At 38.5% G+C, this 21,370-nt stretch overlaps 1 protein-coding gene across 7 annotated transcripts in view; it reads left to right on the forward strand.

The window, feature by feature from the left end:
- Nucleotides 1–21,370, forward strand: part of arhgef39 (Rho guanine nucleotide exchange factor (GEF) 39) — a 167,584-nt gene that overhangs the window by 134,722 nt on the left and 11,492 nt on the right. For all 7 annotated transcript variants that reach the window (XM_067428589.1, XM_067428588.1, XM_067428590.1 and 4 more), the window contains 3 exons: nt 2,285–2,403; nt 17,322–17,392; nt 20,213–20,341. In XM_067428589.1, the coding sequence (XP_067284690.1) occupies nt 2,285–2,403; nt 17,322–17,392; nt 20,213–20,341 (319 nt within the window). The remainder of the gene's footprint in view (nt 1–2,284; nt 2,404–17,321; nt 17,393–20,212; nt 20,342–21,370) is intronic.

A 21,370-nucleotide genomic window follows, 5' to 3' on the forward strand; every position in this document is an offset into this window, starting at 1 on the left:
CTCCATCAGTCGGCCGGAAAAAAAGTGCGATGGGGAATCTCTCTCTCTTTGCTAATTAGCTCCTCCCTAATGCAAGGCACCTGTACCCTAGTGTACGGATGACTGATTCCTTGTTAGACCAAATCAGTTAGCGGTTAAAGAATCATTGGTGCGCCAGGCTAGTGCTAACTTCTGTTTTCGGTGTGCTTACGGTGAACTGAGGGGGCATTTTTTTAATACTATGCCTGTAATTGCATCTGATGCCGAATATATGTTTGCAGAAAGGTCGTTTCGAGTGTTATCCCTGCAGCAAAGCTCCTCCAAGCCTAGTCTAGCGACATGCTGCTTTTATTTAGCTGGGGGGAGCTTGGAGCCTCACAGATATTAATGTCTTAATTAGGAGGAGGAATACGTCTGTGGCCAGCTGACCGATTCCCATTGATTGTAGACTGAGCTGTTTAACTTACCATCGATTACTCCAGGCCTACATGGATGTAATTGCTGGAACATGGGCTGGTGTGTTCACCGTGTCACATGACTTAAACATGGCTGGTCTGTCCTTCAAGATCCACCGTTCTTGAAAAGGGTGATCTAAACCAGGGGTTCTCAATGTTTTTTAACCAAGGAGCCTTTTACATTGCCAGATAGCTTATTTTTACATTTCATTTTTCAGTTGCATTTTTTGTCTTGACCGATAGTTTGGCAGAATAGTAATATTATAACTATATAATAATTGGATCTTTTAAAAAATATATTTTTTATTTTTTTATTTTTTTGGATACATGATATTATGGAAGCTTGTTTCTGCCACAGAATAAAAAAATAAACAGGTTATTGCAACACTTTCTCACAATTTTAAATAATGAGTTCTAAACTAAAATTGTGAGCTATAAACTCAACTGGACTTCTCAGATCTGGACTTTATAACAATTGCGAGTTTATCGCTCATAATTGTGATAAAAGAAGTCAGAATGGCAAGTTTTAAAGTCAGAACTGCGAGATATAAACTTGCAGTTGTGAAAAAAAAGTCTGTATTGTGACTATCTCACAATTCTGACTTTAAAACTTGTAATTCTGAGAAAAAATGACAACATTATGAAGTAAAAAGTAGCAATTATCTTTTAAATTGTTTTATTCAGTGGCGGAAACAAGCTTCAATATGATATACTTATACATGTTAGTGACTGGTATTTGACAGTTATTAATTTACTGTTGATATTGGATTTTTGCCTTATTTACACTACTGTTCAGAAGTTTATGTCGGTATAAATGTTTATGTCAGTATGAACGTCACCAGAAACGATAACTATAAAGGTAGCTATATTAGCATCCACATCAGTGGACAATATCATTGATCATTGTGTTTATTATTCCACACTTTTATTGAAGAAACATCTCTTATTATTAATAACAATGAAAACAGTTGTGCTACTTAGGTAATATTTTTGTGGAAAACGCGTTACTTTTTTTCCAGGATTCTTTGATATAAATATAAAATTCTAAACAATGTTTATTGTTACATTTAAAAATATATAATTGATTTTATTTATTATATTTATTTTGTATTTTTATTTATTATTATTTTGTATAATTTACACTTTAATATTATAATTTTACTTTCTCTTTGTTTCGATGACTTGCCTACTATTTTAGAATGTGGAAAGCTCTATCACAATTTAATTAAATCAATTCTAAGAGTTTTTTGGCTGGCCTTAATAAAGAATTCCTCTCACAGCATGTCCAACATGCGGTGATTTAATGTTAGTGTGTTACTCAGAGGGAGACCCCAGCTGCCTCGGCCATAAATGCTAGTCGAGCAGGTGTTGTTCACGGTGTGCGCCGTTTGAAGATGATGGATTGTTTCATGTACTTGATATGTTTATTTATTTACTTCGCACACAAACATAGCACCAACCCATGCTTTTCTCAGAGGGAAGCACGATTCAAAACAAATTTTACATAAAGAAGTGCTATTTTGCTATGCTAATTCAGACTCTGTCTATCATTAGCCTGACATGGTATGTGTGAATGTATATTTAATAATGAAACCAGAGTTGCTTCTATTCAGGAGACAGCTTGTGATAAGAGACAACAGAGATGTCTCGTTGTGCATGAGAGATTCAGTCACAAGCGAGACTGAATATACAATTCAATAGACATCACGCCACATGCACCATCGACAGGGGTGGAAATGTTGGTGGGAGGTAAACAGTGTTATCGCTTGCTTTATCAAATGTGCTCTACTGTTGTATCAAGTTGTTTTCATTCAAGCAGATCTTTGATTCATGGTTCATTTCCTTCTCAGGTTCAGGTGAAGAAAAGCAAAGCCTTCAGACGGTTTAAAAAGCTCCAGGAGTCGAGGCCGGAGTTCAATCAGCAGAAACTTGAGGACTTGCTTCTGCTTCCTCTTCAGCGCATCCAGCAGTAAGTTGTCAAGTTTACATGTTACTGTATTGGAACTTTAATGGTTATCTCGGTAAAACAGTGTTTATAATTTTGTATATTAATTCATGTTTTTTTGATGGCTATCGTCCAATATTGGGTATTCAATAGTTCAAGCTCATTTACACCATATTTATATTTAGATCACTTTTGCTTCATCTAATGCTCACTTAAAGTTAATATTTATGTAAAAACGCTAAGGCCCGATTTCACAGACAGGGCTTAGATTAAGCCACGATTAGGCCTTAGTTCAATTAGGATATTTAAATAGCTTGAAACATGCCTTTTAGTCTGGGACTAGCCTTAAGCCTAAAAACTTTATTAACACTGTAAAGTGTAAGCAAATCTCAAAATTAATATGCAGTTTGATAGTATTGTGATGCTTAAATTAACTTGTTACATTTAAAATTGATTAATTTTCTTTTATTTTTATAAAAGAGTATATTTTAAAATCAGCCAGTAATGGTTATTGGCTGATAGTGATTTGTTTTTAATTTATTGGTTATTGATCAAAACAATTTTGTGTGTGCTTGCCATTATCTAACTCTAATTTAAAGTTTAAAATGTACTTATGTTTATTAAGTATAAGTTTATATTTAAAATGTATTAAATGTTCTCAAAATGTACTTAAATGTACTTTAAATGTAGCAAATCTCAAAATAAGCATTTTTTTTCATATTGTGTTGTGATACCTAAATTCACTCTCTTAAAGGGGACAAATCATGAAAATCAGACTTTTTCCGTGTTTAAGTACTATAATCAGGTCCCCAGTGCATCAAACAAACCAGAAAACATCAAAAAGGACAACCCAGTAACTTGAAAAAATTAGCCACTCAGATTTCTCTCACCTTCTGACATAGGAATGTGATCTTATTATAATATTGCCACCCCTTAATCTGCACTTTTCCACCCACGGTGCCGCTATTTTGTTTTCACAAGCAACACTGGTGAACAAGACCCATGTGTGTATTTGACATTTTAAACACAACAACTGTTGCAAATGTAAAAAGTTTAAAAAAAAGTCAGAAAACTATCCATTAAACGTTTCAACTATATACCTTTGAATTGTGTGGAAATAATACACTTTAATGATTAAAGAAGATCTGTGCTTTCTATGATCGCAACCCATGTGTGTGATTGCGATATAGATGTTCATCAAAACCAACTCATTTGCATTTAAAGGCACATGCACGAAAACAGCCTGTTCTTGACTGTAGTCAGAAATAGTTATTTACATCATGGATTTATAAATGAGCTGTGAGGTATTTTAAGCTGAATCTTACCAGGCACAATCTGGGGCCACTTGAGACTTAAATTACATCTTGTAAAAGTGGGCATAATGGGTCTCTTTAAAATTTAAGTTGCTCTTAAAATTATGTATTTTAATTTTAGACAAAATATTTGATCTTTTGTAGAATTATAATTGGTTATCTGTCATAAGGTGTGTGATCCCTAGCTCAATATGAAAATCAAGTTTTTGTTCTGTTGATGCTTTTAATGTAGGCTGATTTTTGTGGCGTGGGTTTGGTGGTAGGACTACATGTGTGTGTTTGTGGAAAATTTTATTATACAAGGTCACACTTTAGTTTAGGGTCCAATTCTCACTATTAACTCTGATTTTAGCCTCAATAAACTCCTAATTACTGCTTATTAATAATTGGTAAGGTATATAGTTGTGAAGTTTAGGTACTGGGAATGAATAGGGATGTAGAATATGGTCGTTCAGAATGTGCAATAGTATGTGCTAATAAACCGCCAATATAGTAATATACATGCTAATAAGCAGATAGTTTATAGTGAGAATTGGACACTAAACTAAAGTGTTACCATTTATACTTATTACTCCATAATTATTTATCCATATGGTTGTCATGCGGAAATGGCATACCTAAAGATGTTTTGAGTTCGATTTTTTGATTTGATGGACTCCTGAGCCACTTATTGCAATTGACGTGCAAAGTTTTCTTTTAATCTCTTTAAATGTCACAGTCCCTCAGCCATTGAATTTTCAAGTAAACGAGATGGATTGGTCAGCGGATGTTTTTTGTGCATTTAAAGTTAAACCATCTGCTTCAGTGAGGAGATTATGGAATCGACAGCATCAACACATTGAAATGCAGTCAGTTCTTGATGGGAATGTATAGCGTTTTTGGTTATGCATCAGTATCTTCTGACACAGGCCAGTCTACTTCACAGTCTTCTGCTCAGCTGTCAAATCACTCTACAACTTCACATTTTGTTGCTCGTACTATGTGGGTTGTCTTTAAAGAAGGATTTTGGGAATCATTTGATGGCATGATAACAGAAAGCTGTCACCACCGGGTTATGGTTTTCATGCTTGAATTCTCCATCCGTATTTCAACGCTTTGGAGGAGTCCGTGCACGGCGCATACCGAGCCTCTCAATGACAGACATAATTATTGTTTGATGTCGTGCTCACACCTGCCTTCAGACTGTCCAAGAACTGTCAAAATCCCTTTTGTTAAGCCGCCGATTTTGTTGGCGGTAATTTCATGCGGTCGTGGTCTCAGCCGTTAATTAGTGTAACAGGGTGCGAAATGAACTAGAACATGCTTAAGAACCAGCGGAAATTACATGGCATTCCTTTATCAAGCTGCTCGAGTCCCTCTTAATTAGGCTTTTATGTCATTCCTACTTATTAAATGTAGTTTCCAGCATGAAAGAAGACAAACACAATGTCATTTTTGCAATGACGTCAATTATGTCTTTATATTTATTCTTTATAAGAACATTCCTCCACCTGAGACCACCTGTCGTGGATTTCTTTCAGTGGTTTCATCATATGCAAAATGACAGAATTCTGTTCTGATCCGGTTTAGGTGATTTGATTAGGATTTTTTTTTTTCATGACTACACATCACTTCAGTGTGTTGCTGCATGTTGATAAAGCACAAAAGTAAGTAAACAAGAAAAGATTGAGATGTGAAGCATTTCAAATATTTAAACATTTTGTTTGCCAAATAAGCATATTTCAATGGTTTCTGAAGGATCATGTGACCCTGAAGACTGAAGAGATTGCTTGTGAAAATTCATATTTGCCATAAGGAATAAATGAAAAATGTTAAAATTCTAATATTTCACAAATTACAGTTTTAGGACCTGATCAGACAGAAAGTATTTTTCAGGTTTGAAAACACAAGGGTCACCTCACTGCCTTTTTGGGCTTGTTTTAAAAAATGTATGTTGCTATGCAACCACCGAATTAGTTGTCCTGTCAGTCTAATCAAGGATCATAGCGCAAGCACTCTATAATCTTTGGTTTGCTGTTAAGTAACCTGTCATATTAGCAGAAACTTTTAACTTATAAAAATAAACATGTAAACTTAAAAACTTTTTTGTTTTTGGACAAGCAAAGGGTGCTTGCTCTGACCTTGATTCGGGGGTGAGAGGCGTACAAACCAAGCGACAAACTCACCCAGTTTCTCTTTAACGTAATACGGAAGTAGCCTGACAAGCCCATATCAAGATGTTTGGTCTGGAAACTCACCATAGACAGGGCTCAATCCGAGGGGCGGGATAAACGGTTGTCTTTCAAACTCCCTCTGCACGCGATAGGATAGCGCTTCCACTAACCAGAGTAACATGAAGTAGAGCTTGACAGAGTAAACATTCGCCGTATCCAATTGGCAAAAACACATCTTCCCTTCTTAAGAATGAATTCAGTGCAAGTCTTCTAGAGTCGCGATTCGAAAGACCGCCATTCGCCAGCTTTGTTTACAAGTAGCACGCAACTCTGCGGTCAATATATTAAGCCTGCCCACCGACTCTATACATGATGGGATTGGCCTGATCAGTTTGTTTTTTCCAGCTCAGAAGTCTAGTGAGATTTTTTAGACTACACTCGCGGTAAAATAGATTTGCTGCCGCTAGGGGACATCTAGATTTCTAGGCTAATGTGGAAGTGACTTAAACTGCAATTCCCTGAGTGGCCACTAGGGACATGCTTCAGAAGGGGGCAGAATCTCATTGAGCCCTATGTTAAAACATGTTTACAGCCTGGCCAATTGAGTGACAGCTGGGTTGCTGTTTGTCTGCCTTCTGTTAGCCTTTATGTCACCTCAATTTCACCCACGTCCTCTTTGTCAATTTTTTTAGTTATCCAGGATTGGCGCAGTGCCAAGATGGCAACGGCCGACTTAACACTTCAAAAATTCTCTTCAGAATCCTACGGTTGACGTCACAGAAACTATGGCCATATTTTTTACAGTCTATGGTACAAGGAGACAGGGAAACCGTCACAACGGAAGGCCCACCTCTCCATTAATTCAATTGGATGATGAAATAAAAATGTTGGGCACTTTTCTGTAGAGTTGATTTTTTATTTATTTTTTATGAAAATTGTTGATTAATTTTTTTTTTCTTCACCTGAAGGCGCTCAGAGCGCTTCTATAAAACGGCGCGACGCACCAGGCGGCTAAAACGGGGGATGCATAAACAGCGAGCAAAATGCTAAATTAATATTTTTACTACCAATCCAAGGTTTTCACATGCATTTTCGACTTTTTAAAATGTGATTTGATTGATTCGCATAACATTTTGTACTCCATTTAGGCCTGTGTTGAGCCCTTACCACTTATCAGATCGGCCAAAACCAATGTTCGCACGATGTACATTCGAACGGGGTCACAAGATGCCTAACTTTAGAAAGGATGCAAATAATTTTTGTTGAGGAGCAATCCGCAGGACTAAATATCGCCTCTGAGCTTTGTGCCGCACCCTGAATTTTCTCCGCCCAGTTATCACAAAGATATCCTCTAATTTCCCTCGGAACTGCCGAGCACTGACATCTCAATCAGCATGTTCAAAGACGCCCTTGATCTGATCTCATCCTCTCAGGCCCTGATCACTGTGTTTCCCATTGTCCCCCCATCGATTCTACCTCTCCGCTCTCGGAAAGCGAGGACACACGGGGGGCACATAATTGTATGATGATCTTAAGTGGCACGGCAGAAGAGCTCCATTCTCGGAGAGTGCAGATAATCAGGAGTACCGCCTCTAACGGGGACTCGGGAGGAAATTGTTGTCACTTATTCGGCTGGAGGATGATGGATGGCGAAGCTGGCTGTGTGTGGATCATGGTGGCTACTTAAGACATGGAGCAGGACTGTTGGGAGGGAGGATAAAATCATTCCTATTATTAAACGCCATTCACTGCAGCTGCCGAGAAGAGATTCACGTTGTGTCCCTGTCGCTCTCTCTGTCCCTCTCCTCTCAACTCTTCTTCCCCTCTCTGTGGTCTTCCTGACTACAAATGGACATTTTGGTCAATTTTTTAAGTGTTAGACAAATTTAATATTTAATTTAAGTATCAAGTACCGATATTAAAATTCTGGCTGATATCAATAAGCAGATAATAATTCCCATGTTATGGGCTTTATTAACTTTAAAATAAAGTTAATTTATTTTCATTTAAAGTACCATTTTTTTTAAGTTGTCTATTCAGATGTCTAGCTATATATCTGTCAGCGTTCTCTCTATGTCTTTCTGTCTGTCTAACACTCTGTCTATCCATCGTTCTCTCTAACGGTCTGCTGTTCTGTCCATCGTTCTGTCCATCAGTCTGTCTATTTGGCATTCTATCCATCTGTCTGTCTATCTGTCTGTCTGTTTAGAGTTTTATCTATCGGTCTGTCTATTTAGCATTCTGTCCTTCGTTCTCTGTCTTGACCTGCCGTTCTGTCCTTCGTTCTGTCTATTTAGCATTCGGTCTATCGGTCTCTCTATTTAGCATTGTATCCATCTGTCTGTATAAAATTGTCTGATTATAGTTTTATCTAGCGGTTTGTCTATTTTAGTATTCTTTCGGTCTGTCCTTCGTTCTGTCTATTGGTCTTTCTATGTAGCATTCTGTCTGTCTGTCTATTTAGCGTCCTATATATAGGTCTCTCTGTGTCTGTCTATTTAGCATTCGGTCTATCAGTCTAGTCTGTCTGTCTGTCTATTTGGCATTCTCTTTATCGGCCTGTCTATATGATCTTTCTGTCTGTCTGTCCGTCTATTTAGCATTCTATCTATCGGTCTGTCTGTCTTTCTATTAGGCATTCTATTTATTGGTATTTCTGTCTACTGGTCTTTCTGTCTGTCTGTCTTTTTGTCTGTCCATCATTCCATCTATCGGTCTGTCTGTCGATTAGGCATTCTATTTATCTGTCTGTCTGCCTGTGTGTCTGTCAGTCTGTCTCTCTATCAGTCTTTCTGTCTATCCATCTTTGTCTACCAGTCTGTCTATTAGGCATTCTATTTATTTGTCTTTCTGTCTATCTGTCTACCAGTCTTTCTGTCTGTCTGTCTGTCTGTCTGTCTATTAGGCATTCTATTTATTTGTCTTTCTGTCTGTCTGTCTACCAGTCTTTCTGTCTGTCTGTCGATTAGGCATTCTATTTATTTGTCTTTCTGTCTGTCTACCGGTCTTTCTGTCTGTCTGTCTGTCTATCGGTCTTCCTGTCAGTCTGTCTATTAGGTATTATATTTATCTGTCTTTCTGTCTATCCATCTTTATCTACCAGTCTTTCTGTCTCTGTCCATCGGTCTTTCTGTCTGTCCATCATTCTGTCAGTTGATCTTTTTGTCTGTTCATCGTTCTGTCTATCGATCTGTCCATTTGTTGTTCTATATAATTCTGTTGTTCTATCCATCAATGTTCTATCTGTTTATCAATCGTTCTATCGACCTATCTGTAAGCTGTCTTGTCTTCAAGCTTGATTTTACTTTATTAGTAACTTTTAAAGAAGGATTTTTACTCAACATTTCAATCTTGACAAATTAGATAGATTGACATCGACATTAGATTGAAATTCCAACTCAAATTTGATGCAAATACTGTAAATTAATTACAATTAAAAAGCTATTAATTGCACCATAATCATCATTATAAATAACATTGTACCCAATTACAAACTGTAAGGTTTGTATTCAGATTTTGTGTTGGCCATGATGTTGGTTGTTTAGCATTAGTTCTAGGTTATTTAAACCTTATAGTAATAAAATGGGTCTGTGTTTTTTTTTTTTTTTTTTTTACACACTTGTACTCAACATCGACGTAGCGAAGTGCAATATAAGAGGTTAATCCTTCATTTTGTGTTGGAATTCGTCGCTTGGAGCAGGTCAGAAGGTCATGGTCGCGTCTCTTTTACATGCAGAGAGCCTCAAAAAAGCGGAGGAGGACTTGTGTTAATGGAGCTGAGCCATTATGTAGCCGATAGTGTCAGGGCTGTTATATGGGCCTGTGCTTACACAGCAGATGGGTTCAATTCAGTCGGTGCTTCAAACACAACATAATGAGGAGTTCAGGAGGTTTTCTCGCCGTTTGTGTGTTGTTTGCAAAGGTGTTGATTGAACTCATTTAAAAGCAGCTTTATAGTGCTGTCCTCCTAATCGCGGTTTCTTTGCTGTTGAGACGTCGCTTTACATGGAAGTTGAGAGGTCACATCCTCCATATCTATGGTTTAGTCTTAAGACAAGACCTCTGGCAAACTCACCTCCTCTCTTCTTTTGATCTGTTCAGATGGGTAATGCTAAAGCTCATCTGTTTTTTGATTCAGCCTGAGACTTGAAGGACTACAAGCACTACAGGATTCTTCAGTCTTTTAAAAGTGCTTTTTATTTAGTATATTTACTCTCAGAACTGGTATTGATCCCCTAAATATAACATTACCCTCATCTTGTCGTCCTTGATATGTTGACCTCAGGTAGTGATTGCCTTCCACAATGCTCTGCTCTCAAGCAGAGAAGACTTATTGAAATTCTTTGAGGCTATCAGACAATCTACTTTATGTCTTGCCTTTTATTAATTAGGTTCAGGCACTTGGGAACAGTCAAAGTGCGGCAAAAAACTTGTAAAACTCTTTTCAAAGTGCTTGTCATATCAGTGTTATATACATATAAGCTTGTTATTTGGTTCATTAAGATTTTTGTTTGTAAAAGTTTTAGAGAGTACATCTCAGTTTCGGGTACAATTTTAAATATGACATGATTTTTGTGTTGGATAAAATTAAGTTAACTTGTTTGGAAATTGCCTTTTTAAGAATACTATAACTGTCAGTATTATGATTGATAGAGGTCTTTAAAGTGATTGTCCATGCACCCTCATGTTGTTCCCAACCTTTATAGAATTCAAATATAGAGTCAAATTTATTCAGACACCAGGTATAATTTTTTGTGTGCAGGACACTATAGTTCATTTATGTAAATGAGGATAGAGCAATAAAGTAAACTGTGACACATTTTACCCAAAAATTATTCATACAGTGACTACCAGTAAAATTGACAGAAATTTGGGACCAAAATGATTCAGACACTTTGACTTGACTTTCGCAACCTTTTCTACCACAGACTGAACAAAATGAAGCAATGGGTTTTATCTGGATCCCATTGAGTTTCATTAGATGGACAAAAAAAGCTATATTTAATTTTTTTTAGAATTTTCATGTTTGCATGAACTGTCACTTTAACTCCATGCAATAAAAACCAAGGTCACATGATTGGCATCCCATCTTTTAAAAAAGCATATTCTACATGCGTTTCCAGTGTGCTGGGAAAACAGTATGCATTTTGTTATCATTTGTGTTATAATTTAATTGCTGAAGTTGGCGACATCTTGGGTTCTTCAAAACTGGTTGGTTCATACGTCTGCAGCTATTAAAGAGCAGTAATTATGCAACATCCACCGCCGTGTTCAATAACCCATGCAGGAGCCTGACGGTGGCTGTTGTCTCTTAATTAGGAATATGAATCCTTAATGCACGCATTTAAAGACAAATAATTAGACAGATATTTCCTCCCTCTCTTCTCCTGCACTGACATGTGCGCGTAACTACGAGCTGACCCGGCATATCTGCTGCTGCGGCGGGGGGGCTGGAAGAAGAGAATGAAAACGCGACGTTTGTTTCATCTGCATATTACAAAGGAATTAGCGAGGCAAGGCGTCCACGCCGGTAACTAGGCCAGCGACGCTTTCTACCGCGCCTCTTCATTAGAATATCTTAACTGTTATAAATACGGCTCAGATTACGTTATTGTCTCGTTATCTTCTCTTTGCTTTGCGCGCTAATGACTGGGACAGGGCAGCTAAACGAGCAAGTTCCGTTTACATTATTTGGAATGTGCTTTAATAATGCTCATTAGGCCGTTCCCTTTTTTGTACTCTGCCGCTTTAATTAGATTTCTTGCCCCCCCACGCCCCTAATAAGGGCATTCGGGCCGATAATGCCTGTAATGTATTTGTTACTACAAGATGAGACAAGAAGAAAAAGAAGTGAGATTATTTCTCTTTTTAAGTGCCTTTTAATAGAAGGAGGCTTAATTGGGGCTTGTTTGGTTTCCTCTTCCCTTTCATTTCTAATGAGTAATACGCTAGTGCTCTAGTTTTCCCTGTGTTCAGAAAGCCTTTTAGTTATGTTTCGTTTAGGCTGTTTGTAGGCTAACTAAAAATGGAGCAAAGTTGTTGTTTTTTTTCTAAAGTTTTGCAGTTTTCCTTAATCCCCCACCCCCCACCAATTTTTTTTTTAATATATTAAAATGTCTTGTTTTTTATTATAAAAATGTTTAGGCACCCTAGCAACCATGTAGCAATGTTCTTTAAAAAATCTACACCTTAGTAACACCTTAGCAACTGCATAGCAATGCCTTGGCAACCCACAACATTTTAGAATTGACACTTCGCTAAGACCTGCCCCCTTTAGTTACTGTTGCTGTGTGTGTGTGTGTGTGTGTGTGTGTGTGTGTGTGTGTGTGTGTGTGTGTGTGTGTGTGTGTGTGTGTGTGTGTGTGTGTGTGTGTGTGTGTGTGTGTGTGTGTGTGTGTGTGTGTGTGTGTGTGTGTGTGTGTGTGTGTGTGTGTGTGTTTGTGTGTGTTTGTGTGTGTGTGTGTGTGTGTGTGTAAACGATACTGTTTTGTGGCTCTTTTATGTGTGTCATGACAGATTGCTGTTGCGCAATGGAATGTTGTTTCAACTGCGGAAAGACTTTAGTATGCACCATTTTTCAAGTTTAAGTCCACCAGTGTTAATCTACTAACTCTCCTGACTGCTTTGTCGGACAAATAGCGAATTCAATATGATTGGTGAGATCGCAGGTCAATCAAACCCCCGGCGAAGGGTGAATTGTGATGGCGAGGGTTCCACGCACATACAAATCGTATGCTTTTGGTCTTTTTACAGATAAAGTTGAGAAATGTGTAATGCAGGATGGATTCAAAACTGCTGTAATGTGTGCAAATGCACAACCCTCTGTGCCATAGTTCAAACTGTGCCATGGTTCAAACATGGTTCAAACTGTGTGATGGCTGTGAGCATTTCACTGCCCTGGCACCCATAAGTCTACTTTAACCATTGCGCTTGGGTCTTGACCTGATAGAAGGAACAGGGAGAACGGAGAGCGAGACACTTGCAGACAGAAATCAATGGCAGCTGTCAATGAAGTCCAAGGTCATTGTACCCCCGAACGAATAGATTAAGGGAACACCCATTTGGGGGAAGTACTTTTAGGTGGTAATGGAGCATTTGACATCTTAGCAGTGATGGACTGTGCATCATTTCTCTCTTTTTTTCTTGGTTTTATGTTACTAGTAACCAGACACCTATTGGCCAGGTAATGGTGCATTATGAGACAATGAATATTATTTCCTTTTTTATTTTATTTTTTATTCTGGGGTGTGTGTGCATGTGTGTGGTGGTGGTGGGGAGGGGGTAAATCTACTTTCCCTTGAGCCTTTGATATATAAATGGTCATGGTAATATAAGAATATCCTGTAAGTTTCAGAGCTGAAAAGTTCCTTGTTTTATTTGAAATATTATACATTATACAAACATAAGCTTTTATTGACACCTGGCCCACTTCATCTCAGAATATGCCACACCATCATTGTATGGCAAAACAACGCCTCTACAGAATAATAAGCACACATTATTCAGTAGCCCCACCCACCAACTCATGGAGTGGTTCGGATCGCTCTAGCCAGCAGCAATAAATATGCTGAAGAAAGCAAGATATTGCTCTATTCCTGGTTGTGGAAGAACACAGTCGCTACATAAGCTTCCTTCAGATCCTAATATTAGGAATGTGTGGTTGAACTTGATTTTTAATAAAGTTCCAGCTCACGTGGGGAAGACATTGTACGCATGTTCGCTTCATTTCACCACGGAATCGTTTGTAAACAAGTCTCAGGTCGACACTGGATTTGCAGACATATTGAGATTAAAACACAATGCTGTGCCTTCTATATTAGATCCGACAGGAATGGTGCAACATACTTGTGAGTAAAACGTGTTTTCATATGTGATAGTATTGCATTGTTACAGATCGTTTTGATTATGTGTATGTGTCTAACAGAACATACCATAGCACGCTGTCAAAGGCTGGAGAATCGTTTTTTTTTTTTTTTTTTTTTTTTTTTTTTTGGTTAATTGCGATTCGGGATCAGAATCGGACATGTAAAGTTATGGGCCAGGGCTCGCAAAGCCCAACGTCCTGGGGCTGTGTTTTCCAGACAGGCTACCAAAACAAAAGCCCGTCGGCAGGCTTGTGAATCTCAAATAGTGAAATAATATTCCTTTCTTGATCTGCTTTGTCCACTCTCTTGACTTGATATTTGAAGGGTGCTATTTGAAGAGTCCTGCAGCGGGTGAATTGTGACATTTATAAAGTTCACGGACGGGGATGCGGGCGGATAATTAACTCCTTGCGGGCGGGTAGTAGCGCGGATGAAAAATGTGCGCACTATTTCTTTGACGAGGTGGACGAGCGAGCAAGACCATGGTGGGATGGCGAATGAGCGTCACCTGCGAGCCACACCGGTCACGAGTCCTTTCATGAGGGAGCTCGGAGGCATATAAGGACGAGCAACACCAGTGAAGGATGAGAGAGGGCCAGGCCTGGAGTTTACGTTCAGTTGTGTCTGTTTTATTATGTGTGTGCATGGCAGTTGTCCGTGAACTGACTGGGGAGCTGAAGCTCATTAAATATGCAAATATTATCCAATCCTAGCCGTGGGCGTTTACTTCCAAGTCTCCAGTGCGTCATGCCCATCAAAACCCAGCGTTCAGGAGAGAGCCTCAAAACCAGTGTAGAAAATACACTATTACTTATTGGTTGATGTTTTTGAATTTAAAAACCATGCAAACGTCATTAGTTGACCTTAGACAACAGTATAAACATTTTTTAAAAGCCAGTTCATGGCACCTTTAATATCAGCCATGTATTATTGCCATGTTATTAGCCATTATTTTTTACAAATAATTGTACAGTTGATAATAATAATAATCCTTTTTGGCTCGTTGGTATCAGCAAGAATATTAGGATTGGTGCATCACTACTATCACTACTATATATATATATATATATATATGATAACATAAAACTAGGGCTGTTAATCACAATCAAAATAAGTTTGTTTGCATAATATATGTCTGTACTGTGTAATTGTTAAATATTAATATTAAATATTTAAGAAGATTAAATTATATATATAATATGTAAATGTAAAATTCTGTTGATGTAATTAATCGTTTGACGGCACTACATAAAAGATAACAAATATAGATTTCTTTTCTATTTTTTGTATTTTAACTTAACATTCTTTGGGTTTACCAGTCATTCCTTGCAAATAATTGTGTTAAATATTAGGCATTTAAATCTTTAATATATTTTATAAGAACAGGGATCTAAAATGTAACCAAATTAGGACATTTAATGCTTGCATACACAAAATTATCATATATATAATATTTTAATAGATGAGCATGCGCATGCTGGGATTTTTTAGCTTTAGCTTTTAATGTGAGAAGCTTTGCAGGATATCCCACAAGCCCTGCTGTGAATAAATACACATCCTGTACTCAAACTGACTGTTTTGCCTGAAACTGTTTATCAAATCACCTTCAAACTCCTGAGAGGAAGGGAGGGCCGAAAAGGAGGAGTCAGAAGACCCCCCCCCCCTCTCTCTCTCTCGCTCTCTCTCTCTCTCTCTCTCTCTCTCTCTCTCTCTCTCTCTCTCTCTCTCTCTCTCTCTCTCTCTCTCTCTCTCTCACTCTCTCTGGCCTTGTACTCTCAGCCCTCTTAAAATCTCTCGTCAGAAGTGGAGTTTAAAGGATGTGCTCCTCTACCCCCCTCTGTGGTTGTCACGGGTGATGGGTGACATGGGCGTCTTGGCGGCTGCCACCACTGTTTACATAATTTCAACATGGCCGCAGGGAAAAAGAGACTAAGGCTGCAACGATCTTCACTTCACACTCTTCCAATTAGAAAGGCCCCTGCTCCGCCGCTTAGCACGGCTCTCAGGGAACGGGAATATTCAAGCTCAACTTTTCAGCCCGCGGGGATCGGCTGGCTGAGTCACCAAAGAAAGATGCCACAGTGGAGTTGAGAGGACGTTTAAGACAGACTAAAGATGCCCCAGTTTATCTGACAACATCTGAAATGGTGGACGTGAAGTGGAAATTGGTGGCAGAAATGTTGAGAATGTTTTGTGAGCCCTGAAATGTGAATAATTTTTGGTTGAAGTAATTTTGTGAAATTCTTGGCTTTCCATTTTCAGTGACATCATCTAGGCCAAATGAATTATCTAAAGTGAATCTTTAAAACCAATACTAATTTAAAAAACATAAATGATTAATAACCTGTTAAATATTTAGGATGTATCAAAATGATAACAATGTGATGCCTAAATTTATTTAACTATTTTTATAAATATCAAAACATAATGTACTATATTATTATTATTTATTGTGTGTATGTATATATATATATACATGTATGTATGTATATATGATTATTGGACTGATATTAAAATGTATTATTTGCCAGAATTTAAATGTAGTTGCCCTTTAATTTTTATATCACATTACAGAAGTGAAATGGGTCATGAACAGTTTCACATTGACTTTTATCATCTCCTGTGTTTCCTTTTTTCCTGTATTTGTATTTGAATTCAGTCGATCAAGCTTCTAGCATTAAATAAGTCGTTCTCATTACAGTTAATGACTGCGTATGATATTTAGTTTCATGGTATTTGCCGTAATGCATATTTGATTGCTACATTAATTGCCTGCGTACACCTGTGTAATGCTAATGCGCTCCCTCCAAAACTTTTCAAGTTCCACTGCAATCAAAGTATAGAAAACTGTAGAGAATCGTATTCCCAATTGTGTCGATACCGCAGAGTCGAACTTTTTCTGAGAGCCCTCTCATTTGAAAGAGGCCTTTGATGTCTCTAGTCGCTGGAGTTCTGCTTAAGTGAACCATAATCTCTAGCATTAAGACTCGCTCTATCTTTATCTCCATCCCCGAAACGACGAAATGAATTACCACCAAATTTTCTCCCCTCTCAATTTGGCCCTCACCTTGTGATATAGGGGTCATTTCCTTAATAGGGGCCCTTGATTTTTTTTTTTTTTTGCCCAGCCATTAATAACCTTTTTGTGTCATCAGCGGATGATAGCACAATAATCAATATTTAATTATTTTTTTGTCCGAACAGAGGTGAATGTGAATTTTGACCCCGTGCACTTGTTTGTGTGAACCGGATGGTTAGAAATACATTCTCATTTTTCTGTTTTCAGTCTCTCTTTTTGCTACCTCCTTCAAATCCTTTGAGTGCCGCTAAAATAGCACAAAATCAGTTCTGCCGCATTGTCTAAGGAAGCAGAAATACGGCACATTAGTGTAATTTTGTTGACTGAATGGCTCTTTATTCCTTCCCACAAAGAAAAGCCTTTTTTCCTAAACGCGTCTTAATGCAAGTAATGTCGTCTTGCGATGACAGCGCTTGTCCGACCTCCTTACCCTGACACGCCGAGATGGGTTTTCTCTTGCGCTTTAAGGGTATATTTATAGAACTGTTGCAATAAGCCTGTGCTGTGTTTTGTTTATTTGTTGCTTTTTTAGGTACAACCATTTCTTGAGGGACTTGACAGAGAACACCGGTCCAGACAACCCGGAGTTTCAGCAGCTTTCAAGTAAGAGGCACCGCCGTCTCGCAATTCGACAAACACTCTCTTATCCTGTTAGCGCTCTGTGACAAAAATGTTGATGGGTTTAGCCTGTCTAGATTTTTTTTTTTTTATTATCTGTTTATTGTCAGGATCTGTATCAAGCTGCGGAATCACATTCACCCAAAGTCACACTTGTTATGCTTGTCAAATTTGCTTTCCACTCTAGTTTGTCACTTACAGAGCAACCTAAAAAGAGATCACTCAACATGTTTGTGATGATGAGGTGCTTTGCGGAGATAAGCATTGCGGAGGATACCATGGCCTGTTGAAGAAGGTGCAAATGCTGAAATCGTTTCATACGGTGCCAAAACAAACCTTCGTCTTAAAGGGAAAAAAGTTTTTAAGCTGGCAGCCGAAAAAGACAGCCTCCCTTGTCTTTGTTAGGGTGATAAAGAACAACTCTGGGCCCCTGTTGTAGCGCTCACACGTTGTTATTGTCACCGGGTGGCTTTGCTCACAGAGGATGAAAGTACAGCAAAGCTTAACGTGAGTCTAAATTCTCGATGTGGATTTTGACATAATTAATAGGGACCAGATCAGAGGATATCAACCATGCAAAATATAAATAAATAAAATCTCCGGCATCAACAGAAGCCCCGATAATGACTCATTTCTATCGTCAAATAAACAGCAAATCCGACTTAAGAGCCAGTGTACACAAGGAATTATTTATGTGTATCAATTAAAATCTCATTGGTTGCTTGCTGCTTTTGCTTACAAATTAAAACAGCCCCTGATTCTAAGATGAAGGTACATATCCAGATTTGCCCCTCCATTGCCTCTTCCTCTTCTCATTAGAGCTGCTTTTTAAGCTCATAGCTTTTTAATTTTTATTTTTTTGGTGAGCAATAGAAAAAAAGTTTCCTCAATCAGACTCAGCCTGGGCATATTCTAAAGGGAATTATTTAAAAACAACCCCAGACAAATTATATTGTATCTGATTAAGCAAACTAGCAGTGAAACTCACAAGAGGCTTTGTTGTTGTTTTCTTTTTGCGTGTAGATTTTATATTTATTTTTTTATTTTCATTTTTTTACTTCCTGTTTTTATTTCTCTAATCACACATTCTCTCATATGCTGTCTGATTGAATTATTATAATTGTGGCGTTCGTCAATCCTGTGCGTTTTGGGTGCGCTAACTTCTGCTTTTCCCTACAGCCAAGTATCCTGAACTTCTTCGCGGAGCCTGTCAAAGGTTAATTAATAAAAGTTACCACTCCAGAACTCCTCGGACCGAGTTCTGTTTAAACATACTGAATGTCTAAAATGAAAAGACAGAGAGAAAGTATTCGTAGAATGTGGAATGAGAAAGTATTAATAATGCAACAGCCGTAGCTCTGTTGAAACACAATTACAGAGAGGGTTTTCTTAAAAGGGAAGGACTGAGAGACATACTGAGAGAGGCCCAGTCATCTCTAAACAGTCATTTTGTTTGGTTTTGCTTGTAATTGTTCTAAAGATAAGCGACTCAATTAGGCTGTGATTATTTTACTATGAGGCAAACGCCCCGAGCGCTGTGTTCATTGTCTGAATTGTTAGAGTCAATAAGACCAAAGCTGGGTTTAAAATTAGTATCCATCTGCTTGTTTGTTTCTTTTTTTCTTCTTAATGAGTTGATGTCTACATTAGTTAATGAATTCTAGGCATGGTAGCTGGCAAAATGTTTTTCAGTAACAAACTGAAAAAGTATGATTTTTAAACTCTGGAAAGGAGTTCGCGCTACATTATTTAGATCACGTTTTGATGCTTTTATGTTGCACAGCTTGCTTCCAATAAACCAATGAACCACCGAAATCTGTTTTATACAGAAACCCTGTTTATCAGACAGACAAGTATACAAAAGTTCCAGAAGAAATATGTAGTACTTGTGCTTTTTATGGCCAGCATAACATCCTATGGCAAGGTCTTCACCTAATCAGTGCTGTTTGGATGTGCTAATGCACCCTCATCTTTCTTCAGGGGTTAATGGTGAAATCAAACATTGTGCGGAGGCCAAAAACAAACTTGTTATTATCATATGCAATAATGCAATCTGCATAATGCATGAACGCCAATGGGCGTGCACTTATTAGTGTCATGCTGTTATATTACTTGTATGATGCTCCTAATAAGCTCAAAATTGCATAATTGCATAAGGAGCTCACACTTGGGTTCATGTTACTGTATTGTACTGTGCATACGTTTATAATTATTTTGTGGAAGCATTTTAAATGACACAGATGTTAACGTAAAAATTTTTTTTGCAAATAATAAATTATAGATTTGCATTATATTCATGTCATTAGGACAAACCTAAAATGATGCATTTGAACATTAAATGTAGAGACCGTAATGCATCTTTAAACGTACACGAGACTGAAGCTTGTCGCTTTTTGGTGTTTTAAGTTAAGTGGTTTGCAACCACTAGCCTGAGAGCTGCAATAAGCAACAGCCAATAAATTGGCACCAAATAATTGAAGTTGGAGAGTATGTATTGCGAAGTGGAAGTTTTTATTTTTTTGAATCCATGCAAAAATGGCTGCAAGCCCATCTTCCATGTTGCTTTTTGAGAATGTAAGTGTTATCTTATAATTGAGGCATCTAATCTGTGTGAAGTGTTTACCAACATGACGAAAATGTTAAACTATGCTTTTAAATGTATGCAGTGTGACAAGATTAAGTCTTGTAGTGTGTGCTTGGCATAAATACAAATGATAGTGTTGTTTAGTTTGTTGTGCTGTTGGAGTTTGGTTATGTCCGTTCAGTCCCTTCCACTGTTTCATGCCGCTTGCCCTCTCCCTGCAGAAGCTGTGAAGGTCGTCTCAGAGGTCGCCCAGCGAATCCAGGACAACGCTCGCAGCCATGAGAACCACCTGCAGCTGTGCAGAGTCCAGAAACAGCTGAAGGGCCGAAAGACCAGAATCCTGACTCCAGGTTATTGTCTGTGATCTCCCATTCTTTTTATCTCCCAGAGCACCGTGGAGAGCCAGCAGAGAGTTAAGCGGATGAAGGAGGTCAGGTGGAAGAGTGTGGAAAAGTAGCCTTGTTTAAAAGAGACCCAGCTGTTTGCCCATAATCAATAGAGGCGATAGCGGGTGGTTTTGTTTTTGCCCGGCACAATCCTAGTCTCCAACGAGAGAATTAACTGAATTTATCGACTAGTTCTTGCCGCTAATTGGTAATGGAGAGGAAGTGTGCCTTAAGTCAGTTCTTTCCATCTTTCTTCTCTTGTGCTACTTGTGGAGTGGAGGTCCTTTCTTCCTTCTTATTTATCCCAAGGGAGAATGCCCACGTGTGAAACAAAAGAGAAGGAGATGGAGAAGGAAGGGAGAGAGAGAGAGAAAAAAAGACAGAGAGGGCCTTGTCGTGAATGCCTTGGCCTGCCAATCTCCCCCAGGACCAATTAGCGCCTCTCCTCATCTTGTGGGCCGGCAGATAAAAAGGAAGCTGGGAGAAAGGGAGCGAGAGAGAGAGAGAGTGTGCGTGCACAAAGGTGGTTGGGAGGCTGGCGATGAATACCCAACGAGCACTGGGCTCATTTCACACAGCGCCGGATGTAGGAAGAGTGTAAAAAAACCCTTCTCATCCTGTTTTTCCAGGACTCTAGAATTCTACCGAGGTCCTTTCTCTTGTCCAATAAGGCTTCTTTTCTTCCACTCACACTTTTCTTCTGACTTCAGAAGGCCGAACCGAACCAGGCCATCCCGGCTTATCTCACCCAACCCCTCCATTTCCTCAGATGTGCCCTAACGAAAGTGATGCTTGACAGATGAGAGGCTTCGGAGCCCCTGAACAATATTAAGTGGCCGGCTTGGAGATAAGGGCAGTGTAATTCTCAGACGCAAAGCTTGAATCAATGGGACATTGATACAGCAGACAGTCTGTCTGTTTCCTTGGAGTCCTCAGCAGGACGTTGCCGCCACCAGAGCTTTCCAAGGGCCAAGCCCGAAACTCAGGCCTACA

The sequence above is a fragment of the Pseudorasbora parva genome, chromosome 20 (genome assembly GCF_024679245.1).
Source record: "Pseudorasbora parva isolate DD20220531a chromosome 20, ASM2467924v1, whole genome shotgun sequence".
Classification (NCBI taxonomy): Eukaryota; Metazoa; Chordata; class Actinopteri; order Cypriniformes; family Gobionidae; genus Pseudorasbora; species Pseudorasbora parva.